The sequence below is a fragment of the Salvia miltiorrhiza genome, unplaced genomic scaffold (assembly GCF_028751815.1).
Source record: "Salvia miltiorrhiza cultivar Shanhuang (shh) unplaced genomic scaffold, IMPLAD_Smil_shh original_scaffold_404, whole genome shotgun sequence".
Taxonomy (NCBI): domain Eukaryota; kingdom Viridiplantae; phylum Streptophyta; class Magnoliopsida; order Lamiales; family Lamiaceae; genus Salvia; species Salvia miltiorrhiza.
In genome coordinates, this window is record NW_026651542.1 from 29634 (window position 1) to 40375 (window position 10742).

At 36.3% G+C, this 10742-nt stretch overlaps 1 protein-coding gene across 5 annotated transcripts; it reads left to right on the forward strand.

The window, feature by feature from the left end:
- The first annotated feature begins 351 nt into the window (after window positions 1-351).
- On the forward strand, window positions 352-3707 carry LOC131004470 (uncharacterized). 5 transcript variants are annotated; one of them, XM_057931166.1, is made up of 6 exons: window positions 375-800; window positions 867-911; window positions 993-1253; window positions 1317-1501; window positions 1817-1891; window positions 2161-2204. In XM_057931166.1, exons 1-5 carry the CDS (start codon window positions 608-610, stop codon window positions 1859-1861), a joined length of 729 nt encoding a protein of 242 aa, XP_057787149.1. In that variant the 5' UTR covers window positions 375-607; the 3' UTR covers window positions 1862-1891; window positions 2161-2204. The 5 variants fall into 5 exon arrangements, with proteins under 5 accessions (XP_057787148.1, XP_057787145.1, XP_057787149.1 ...); XM_057931165.1 differs by lacking the exon at window positions 1817-1891 and having other exon boundaries at window positions 352-800; window positions 1329-1501; window positions 2161-3707; XM_057931162.1 differs by lacking the exon at window positions 1817-1891 and having other exon boundaries at window positions 374-800; window positions 2152-3707.
- The last annotated feature ends 7035 nt before the right edge of the window (window positions 3708-10742 follow it).

Consider the following 10742-nt stretch of genomic DNA (forward strand, 5'->3'; position numbering starts at 1 on the left):
TGTAATTAGTTTCAAAAAGGGGTCATTTTTCGAATTTTTAAATATTGAGCCGTGTCAAATTTGGACAAGATTGGAAGTTGGTGTATTAAATTGGAAGATCCTAAGTTCGTGTTAAATTTGGATTTTGATCAAAGTTGGTGTTTTTCCACGCAATTAACCCTTTCTTCTTCATTAATTAATGTTTCTCGATCCTTGTGATAGGGAAAAATCTATGAAATATCAAGGTATTGAAATGCCCTTCCCTATTCCATTGAATAGCATCATAACTACTACATTTTGTTCGATTATTGATGATAAGACAGCAATGAGATGAATATATAATTAGAATAATGCTACTCCCTCTACTGAGTTTTGAAATGAGTGCACCATATTTTACATGAAGAGAAAATAGATGTTAGATTATGTTTAGACTCCCCCACCACTAAGTATATGCCAATTGGAGAGTGGCCCAGTTGGTATATAGATGGATGTGAGGACAAACAGTGCAGAATATTTATAAGTTGGAATTTCTTCGGTGATTGGACTTTTCATTTAAGCATCATTTCCTTTTTGGCACTATAAATTGAATTATGTAGCAACTCAAGTGTATCATTAGAAAGAGAAGAGAATGGAGGTAGAGGAGGGCGATTTCAATCTCAAGGAATGGGGTGTTAGAGCAAGAAGGATCAGCCGCGAAAACACCAAATCGAGAAGATTCTCAGCTTCAAATTTGAAGAGTCTGAGAGAAGAAGCAGCCTCGTTTCGATCAAACGGCACCGTTTCCAGCACTGCTTCCTCCCCTGGGTACACCGTCGTCAGAGGTAACGCAACCTGTCTTCACCTTGACAACATTAGTTCCTTGACAAATCTTCCATTTCATCATGCAGAGGAGATCGACCCTTCCACATATTCCTTCACAACTGCGCTCAGAGGTAAACATTTCATTCATCAATGAATTGAGATTTCTTTTTTTCTTTTTGAAGAAAAAGTAGAATGAATTTGGTGAGGTGCAGCATTGCAAGCAAAAACAGTGTACACATGGGAGGTGCAGGGTCGAGATGGATTGACTCTGAACTCGAAATGGAACGAAGCAGAAAAATACATAAGCAATCCTCTTTCAGGGGAAGTCCCTTTGGAGTGTTTATCGGCAAAAACACTAAGCGGCAGATCCTTCCGCAGAATGACCATGTCTGCGCCGCTCATCTACCCTTCTCAAATGCACCACTTCCCTCCCAACAACGAACACGAACACGAACACGACATCACATCCACCGGTACTACCTCCCTTTTCTTTTGTTCATTTGTAATTTATTTTGAAAGATTATAAAAAAAAGTAGTGATTCGAGCAGAGAAGATTAAGAAGATGAGGACGCGTGACGTGGGGACTCAAAGCACGCCTATAGATCTGAGCTCGAGCAGCCCGAGCCCTGCGCCCACTCCTTCCATCGAAGAAAGATCCATAAAGATGAGGAGTGAGGCAGAAGCTGGAGATTCGTCTGTTTCCTTCAAATCGGACACAGAGGTAATTAAGTCCATTTTAGGAGGATAATGCAAGAAAAAAGATTTAGAGTCCATCACTTTCTTGGTCCCAACAGAGATAAGCATTAAGATAAGTGGTCCTAACTCCCTAACCAAAAGAAAGAAAAAAGGGCCTCAATTTGCTTAACGAAATAGACCACACATAAACACTTGCAACTTAGGCAACACATGGCTTCCCTTTTTCATCACAGTCACATATAAAACAAGTTGAAACCAGAGTAGCACTCCCTCCCTCAACTACATTTCGATCGACCTGGATATTTATATATGTGTGGTGTGGTGTGGCACTGGCACCTAGATTTTGGACAGACAGTGGGGGACTGCTAGAGATTTGGTCCCTTAGGCATGTGCTGCACACATAAGTGCTTATCAGGTCACATTCTTCATCTTGTTTTCTTTACCATTCATGCACTCTTCTTAATTATCACCTCTTTTTATTTAAATTCCCTAATTGGGATTCAATTTAAGTACACTGGATATGATGTGTTCAATTACCCTAATTGGTAATTGAATCTAAAGCGATGATCAAAGTATATTCATTTTTTACCCTAGAGTTGATGATATAAGCAGAAATTTGTCGTAGCTAGGGTTATATTCGATCGTTATCTTGTTGTTAAGAGAGGTAGCTACTAGTGCATGCAGGTAGAAGTGAAGGAAACAGGAGAGAGAGAAGAAAATGGAGGAGAGAGAAAGAAGCAATGGGGGATGGGATGCTACTGCGTATCGTTGAGGGGTTTGTGGATGAGAACGCAAAGGCAGAAAGAGAAACACAAAATGAGAACAAACAATACCACCTTTCTTCACCAACTCAATGCCTAGCCCTAGCTGCTCCAAACAATCAATCTTTGTCACAAAATAGAAAGATTCTCCATTGCCTTCAACTCTTCTCCTACTTACCTTTTTCATATTGCACATTAATTATTATTCCCTCATCATTATAAAAATGAAAATCATTCATATTATCCATGTTAATTATATATGTCGATCGGCGTACGTAAATAATGTTTACCATGTAGTATTTTTATATTAAAATTAAATATATTACACTGTAAAAAAAATACAACGACAGGTATACAGCAAAAATACAAACAGGATATATATATATATAACAACACAAGCATATGAAACTGATGAGAATATTATCACTTTATACTCTTTGCTTCAATTAATTCTTATGATCTCTTGTTTCTACCTACTTTAATTCTACATAAGTTTGCACATGTTTATAACTAGTCCACACAAAAATATATAGTAGTAATTAATTAAAATTGGATTTTTAAGTATAAGGAGTGTGTATAATATTTGAGTTGTGCATGGAACTTGCTGATGTATGAAAATCAATCCCAATAACTTTTTAGAGGTGGTGGAAAAGTCACTTGCTCAAACATGATCCCTTGCCATATATATATCGCGGGATTTTGTGAGTTATGAACGCAAATTCAAATACCCCTCAAAGTTATCACATTATTCACATGGGGCCAGCTTTGTCATTTTCCTGTTTTTTTATTCACAGGGACTCCATATATAAAACTATCCACTAATATAAAAAAACTTAAAAATTAACCAAATTTTGTATAAGAAGATAATTTTGCCTCTATCATTAATTTTTTAATACAACTATCTCTTCCGATCTCTTTCTGCTCTCACTCAACGAAGTCCAGAGCGCAGACGACTGCGTCGAGGAGGCCGAGGACTACCTCGATTCCGTGATGTAGAGCGCCATGGCGGAGGTCCGACTCTTCGAGGAGGAGATGAACCAGACCTGCAAAGCTCCGATTTTGGCGTAAGACGGCGGCAGAATACGTCGATTTCGAATCACAATAATTATCTGCAGATGAAGTCGTCGTGATTCTGAAAAGGCCGATGCTGCTCTTCTCTGATTCATCGTCGGCGGCGCTTGTCTTGGACTTATTTTTCTTCTTCTAATTCATCCAGTTGAAGAGGGAATTGAGGAAGCTAGCGAGCCTTACTTTCGTCGATTTTCAATGAAAGTGAATCTCGCAGCTTCCGGAGGCATTCAACCCTGATTTCCTTTCAGAAGGGAAATGGAAATTGGCTTACTTTGATTTGTAGGCCGATTTATTGTAGGAATTGAATTTGATCTGATCGTGTCATCCAACGATCGTCGATCGATTTTATAGTATTTGAGAAGGCGAGAGATGATCAATAAAAATTGGGGGATTTCCGAATATTGTTATAATGCAGTTTGTATTATTAATTTTCTTAAATTTACAATTAGTTCGATAATTTTCACAACTGAATCGCTAATGTTGGTTGTGAATTTAAGTTTTAAAGCTCGAATTCACAAACCAAGACAAAACTCGAATTCACAACTAGTTGTCTTGGTTGTGAATTTGAGTTTTAAAACTAGAATTACAACTCGAATATAAATTGGTTGTGAATTCAAGTTTTAAAGTTTGAATTCACAACTAGTTATTTTGATTGTGTATTCGAATTTTAAAACTAGAATCCATAACTAAAAATAGTTTTAGTTGTGAATTCGATTTTGAAGCTGCAATTCACAACTAGCTAGGAATAGTCTTGATTGTGAATTCGAGTTCGATAACTCGAATTTATAACTAAAAAATTAATGAATACTACTTTTTAAGTTTTTTATGTAAAGGGTAAAATGGTAAGTGTGACTAATTTTTAATTTTTTTATCTTAGTGTAATTTTTATTTTTACTTTGGACATTTTTGAATTCCATTCTTAATTAAAGTTATCTATATCTATGCTCATGCAATATCACATTGCAATTTCTTTGTGAAGAATTTATTATGTCAAGACTCAAGTACGATGTCCTTTTGGTGCAAATAAACAAATTTAGTGTTATTTCTTTCTTTCGATCCTTGGAGAAACAAGTCCACTTATAACTGTTTTTACATGGTGTTAACTAAAAATCAATTTGGGGAAGAAGAAGTGTATAATATGAGACATATATAAGTTAGAGAAGGATGTGAGGTCGTATGCGTTGTGGAGCGCAGAAGGTGTGGTAGTAAAGAAGAAAAAGGAAAAAGTGATGAATGATGAATGGAGAAAGTGCCAAAAAAATAAGTAGTGGGCAAATCTGTGGTTGTTTATTTGAGTGTTCCCCTGAATTATTGTACTGTGCCTTTGATGTTATGTTTTTTGTTCTCATTTTGTGAAAAAACTGACAAAAGCTTACTGGTTTTTCCTTGTAACGCTTTTATCTTTTTGTAATGGAAATTTATTCTACTATATCTTTCCTTCCAAGTCTCTTTCACACACAAACACACATTCACATTCAAGTACCAAATTATACACCTGCATTTATTTAATTTTGGGAAGAAAAATGTAATGTCTATAAGATTAATGAAAGATGGTCCAATCTGACTAGGTCATGTCTTGTCATGCTGCATGGATCTTTATTGGAAAACAAAACTACTCCCTCCGTCCCATTAATAAAGACATAGGTCTTTTGGGCACGGAGATTAAGGAGAGGTAGATTAGTTGTTAAAGTGTTGTGGCCCACCACTATTAGTGTAGTTGATTAGTTTTAATTTAGTGTATTTATTTATTTCTATTTAATGTTTTAGTTGAATTTTAAATTTTTGTAATTTCATTAATTTCAAAAATTTTAATTAATTTAAATGAATTAAATAAAAAATATTGTCCAACCACCACCTCCGACAACCACCACCGCTGCCTCCGGCAACCACCACCGCCACCTCCGGCAACCACCACCGCCACCTCCGACACCACCGCCACCTCACAAATTCAACCCCCAATTCATACCCAAAATCGAAACCCAAATTCAACCCCCAAATCAAACCCAGAAATTCAACCCCCAAATCAAACCCAGAAATTCAACCCCCAAATCCAACCACCACCTCCGACAACCACCACCGCCGCCTACGACAACCACCACCACCTCAGAAATTCAACCCCCAAATCAAACCCAGAAATCAAACCCAAAATCGAACCCAAAAATCGAATCGCGGCAAACCCTAGCCCCTAACCCAAAAATCGAATCGCGACAGACACAGAGTCTAGGGAGAGAGAGATGAGCGAGAGAGATGAGGGAGAACCGAGAGGGGAAGAGAGAGGAGTCGGACAGAGAGAGATGCGAGGGGAAGAAGGAAGGCGGTCGCGGCGCGGCCCCAGAGCCGTCGTCGGCTGGAGAAGGATAAGCAGGCGGCGGCGGGGAAGGAGAAGAGAGGGGGATGGGCGCCGCGCTGCAAACCCTAGTCCACCGGCGAGGAGGGAGAGAACGAAGGAGAGGAGACAAACGATTCCGTCGGAGGAAGCGAAGCCACCGCTGCTGTGCAGTCGAAAGGAGAAGAGAGGGGGGTGGGTGACGGCCGAACAGGGAGGTGGGTGATGGCTGTTCGGCCGAAGAAGAAGCAGCAGGTGGCGGCTGCACCACTGAGGCGACGTCTTCGTCGGGCGAGAGAGAGAGAGAGAGAGGGCGAGATGGGGGTGGATACCGCCGGCCTTCGTCGGGAGGTGTTGTGGTCAGGGCGGCGCCGGCGACGAGAGAGCCGAGAGAGAGAGAGGGGGTCGATTCTGGGAGAGAGAGGCCGAGTTATAAAATTAGTTTAGGGTTTTTTTGTCTTATTTATACTTTAATTAAGGTGCAATTAATTAGTGTATATTAAAGCCTAATTCTTTCCTTATTTGGAAGTGTGTCTTTATTATTGGGACACCCCAATAAGGAAAGTATGTCTTCAATAATGGGACGGAGGGAGTACATTTTTGTTGAATGCTTTGGGTTTGTTTATCTGCACTCTGCTATATGTGATGATGTCCTATTATTTGATATGTTTGAACTCAAATCTTGACATTAGAAATCATATGCAAGTTCTGATTAACTTAGTCATTACAATCTACACGTGTATAATCATGTGAAGCCTTTTGTAGCTTTTCAGATGGCTAGACAAGTAAGTATATTTGACGGCATCATAAATATTATGGATATGCATATAACATACAGGAGAAGTAGTATATGTATATATGATGGAATGGAATAATTGGTAGGTCCCACCTAAAAAAGAGATCACAGGTTCGAGTACTCTCGGCCACAATAACCACTAGGTGGGGTGTGTGTGTGGTTTGTATTATTTACATTGTAATTTCATCAAAAAAAAAAAAAAAAAAAAAAAAAAAAAAAAAAAAAGGAAATGAAATTGATTTAAGGTATAGTGGTCCTAGTGTAAAATGAGTTGAGTAGATCTCTCTACTTATCCGCACAATTATGTGACCATTTTATAGGTCCCATGTTCGAGTTGGAAAGCATGAATCCTTATCATCTTTAAAATTTGTTCCACCATTTTTGCTAACTCTATTGCTCATATATACACTATTTGCTTTTCTATATATTTTGGTTTTTCTTCTTTGGTTTAGGAACGGTCACATCACTTTTTGTTTTCCACATGTTTCCATCTCCTACACATATAATTCAGTTTGTACTTAAACACACATCTTTCACAATTCATCGGAATATTCCATTGCCAAAATGTGTTTTGTTTCGTAAATGCAGCTTTTGCCCTTTATAAACATAATTCGTTAGCATTTGGTTGGCAAATCGAAATACATTAATTGAGAAGGAATTAATAGATTATTCGAATATAACATGTGCTGTTTAAATATTTTCATCCATATAATCTGAAACGTACACGACTCGGTGCTAAGGAGAAGTCTCAAGTGTTGTGTATATTTTGTTTTGTTTTAATCAAAACTCTGATAAATATATACTGTTCAAATAAATGACGATGGCAAAACCAATTTGCATATTCAATATGATTTATAAAGGGTGATAATAATACCACTGACTTTTAATTTTTGTGGTAAATTCAACATTGTTAATTTTCTAATCAAAATGTCGCCGGTTAATTCAACGGTACATTCAATCAAACTAGTAAATTGAATCACGGGTATATATAATATCAGTGAGAGATATTATCTTGTTTTTAATTAATAATTCTCAATCTGTACACCTATCAATCAAAATATCACTATTGTTAAGGAGAGGGAAAGGTTTGTTCTTCTTCTTCCTCCTTTCTTTCTTTTCTTTTTTCTTTTTTAAGGAGAGGGAAAGGTTTGTTTTAAACGCAACCAAGATTAAAAAAAAAAATGTGACAGGCTGAAATTAAATTATTTATTTTAAATTATTTTAAATTTTAATTCTTGTAAAATATTAAAATGGTAAAATTATTTTAAATTTTATTATATGTCAAGTTTATAAATCCGTCAAGTCGCATTCTTAATTAGATGAATAACTGTGAAATAAATATTACTCTCTCTGTCCACAAAAAAAATAAGTTTTAATAAAATTATTAAATTTATTGTAAATAGAATAAAAGTATAATTTATAGGGATATTGTTAGTATAAAAAGTAGAATAAAAGTACATTATTAGTTAAAAATAAAATAAAAGTACAATTTATAGTTAAATATAGAAGATAATGCATGACATGATGGTTCAAAAACAATGAAATGAGACTCTTTTTCCTTAACAAAAAAAATAGGTAATTGAAAATATTTCTCGTGGACGGAGGGAGTATGACTTATAAATAAAGATTTATTCACAAATAGTATTTTAATTCAAGTTTTGACCATAAATAAAATAATTTGCAAAATCTTTGGGCTTTATTTATTTTACTATTGAGCTAAAAGTTTAAATTATGGGTAATTCTATTAATAGCTTCTATTTTACTTTATATAGCCCCCTTCAAAAATAATACTAATAGTAATAATATATAAATTTGCTATTTTACTTTATAATTTATAGCCTTCAAATTAAATATCCTTTATTATTTATTATTATTATTGAAAGTTTCGCATATCCAATTGCATATATCTCGCACACAAAATAGCAGAAAACGTGCAACACAACGTAACAGCCAAAGTATCACAGAAAGTAAAAACACTGGACACAAGAATTGTTCACCCAGTTCGGTTAAACAACCTACGTCTGGAGGGCCACGCCTAGCGTAAATTATCCACTAAAGATAAGTTATACAAAGGACTTACACGACAAACTCTCAAGCATTTTCACCTCTATAACTTCCCAAACCCTCACAACCGTGAATAATTGAGAGATGAACAACAATTAACTCTCTAAGTGTGAATGAACTCACTCACCACCAACACCCACGAAAATAAGCTTTACCAATAGCCTGGTAAAGAGAAAAATAGAAAACCCAACTCACCCAACTACCTTGCTTACAAATGTAAAAAGCAAAACACAAAATAGTTCGTCTACCCTCACAAAGAACGAACTAAGCACTCACAAGAAACATTCTTTTATGAACTGAAGAAGACTAGTAATAAACGCAGCAACCTTCACACCAAGATCTCTTCATCCTTATATAGTTGAAGAAGGTTGAAAACCCTAGAAGAGATGCACACGAACAAGCACTCTTGTGGATAAACTTCTTATCTTGGAATTGTCAAGGAGTTATATAGGTTCAGGAGTCAGGAACAGATCTATCTAAAAAGCAACGAGATATACTTCAAAAAGAGTCATGCACGAGTTGGAAAGTAGCAACACCGATAGATACGTTGTGAGCATAAAAATGCATTTTGTCTACATAATGACAACTCATCAAAACGTGAGTAATATCAATACTCAACAATTATTATTATTATTATTATTATTATTATTATTATTATTATTATTATTATTATTATTATTATTTCAATAAAAAGTTGTATACTGAATAAAAAGAGGACCGAATAAAACTACCCTTAAATTAACTATAAAAAATCCATAGATTTTTTAATTGAAACAATAGGGCCGAATGGCCCTATTGAGCATACAAAATCAAAATTTAGCCCTAAATCTAAAAACATCAAAATTTAGCCATTAATTAGGTGGGATGCCTAATTTGCCCTTTCTACCCATCGCATTATAGCTTTTCGATTTGGCCCAATCACTCTGGCGCTCCTCGATTTGTTCCGGCGTAGTTTCGCAGACGCAGACGGAGGGCTCTCACATAGAGCGGCCGTGGCTGCTAGCGCGGTGGAGAAAGCGAGCTGCGCCGCGGAGGCCGAGGAAGCGGGAGCGATTGCTGGGGCTCTGGTCGCCAAGCAAAGGTGTAGTGTCGACGGTGGCTGCCGCCGTGGGCGACGATGGGCTGTCGTTGTTCGACGACATCGTTTCGATTGGGGGAATTTCGAGTTTCTGATTTTTTCTAATTTTATTGGGCGTGTCTGGGATGATTTTTTGGATTTGATCTGATGAGGTGGTGGTGGTGGATCTGATCTCCGCCTCCTTCGATTTCAGCCATTGACAGATCTGATCTGATCTGATCTGTGCTGCACGTATGGCACTTATGGCACTATTAGTGCCATAAGTGCACACTTCCCCATAGGGTTTAGATATTCCATTTAGGGTTTAGATGTTCCATTTAGGGTTTAAATGATGTTGTTGTTTCTATATTTGTGTTGCACGTATGACACTTATGGCACTATTAGTGCCATAAGTGCCCAAATGACCATTTTACTTAGTTTTATTTTGAATTTCCGTTGGCACTTTTGGCACTATTAACTAAGTAAAATCTTGGCACTTATGGCACTAATAGTGCCATAAGTACCTAACTCGACCCGGCACGCGACCCGTGTGTCTGATCCTACCCGGTACGCCTCATTAAGGGTAAAAACGTCCAAATCAATAAAAATGACCAAATTTTGTGTTTTTTCAATGTGTGGCCATAAATTGTGTTTTATGCTTCATTTTGGCTACTTCAAAATTTTACTCTTTTTAATTTATCGTGAATAATAAATACTATTAGTAGTTCACTTTTAATTAATGAAATTTACGTGTTATCATTCACTTCGACCACATATTCCTATTCTTTCTGCTTCCGCCACGTGAATTATTGACTTCCAAAACTCATCCTATTTTTTTTCACCCACCAACAATATTTACCTCATATTCTCTGAAATTTGAGTTTTACTCAAAGCTCTGTCCAGCCTATAACTTTTTTTTTTTGCGAAGTAAAAATAATATTCTCATTCAAAGTACTCAGTTAATAAGCGGAAATTTTATTATTTTTTAAAATGAACAGATTATTTTGATTTTTTTTATTATTATTACACGACTCATACAAAGGTAAAAAAAAATACCCACATGCAGGTGAAATTAAATCCACAACCTCATAAATTAAGAGTATCATTGACTATATCATTTTCATCCTTAATACGATTAGCACCAAATTTTAATCATTAATTAATTCAAACGAAAATAATAAAACGTCTATA

Coding starts and splice junctions, on each gene's coding strand:
- LOC131004470 (XM_057931162.1), top strand. CDS start 608: ATGGAGGTAGAGGAGGGCGATTTCAATCTCAAGGAATGGGGTGTTAGA. Junction 801..866: donor TGGGTACACCGTCGTCAGAG/GTAACGCAACCT, acceptor TTCATCATGCAG/AGGAGATCGACCCTTCCACA. Junction 1,254..1,316: donor ACACGACATCACATCCACCG/GTACTACCTCCC, acceptor AAAAAAAAGTAG/TGATTCGAGCAGAGAAGATT.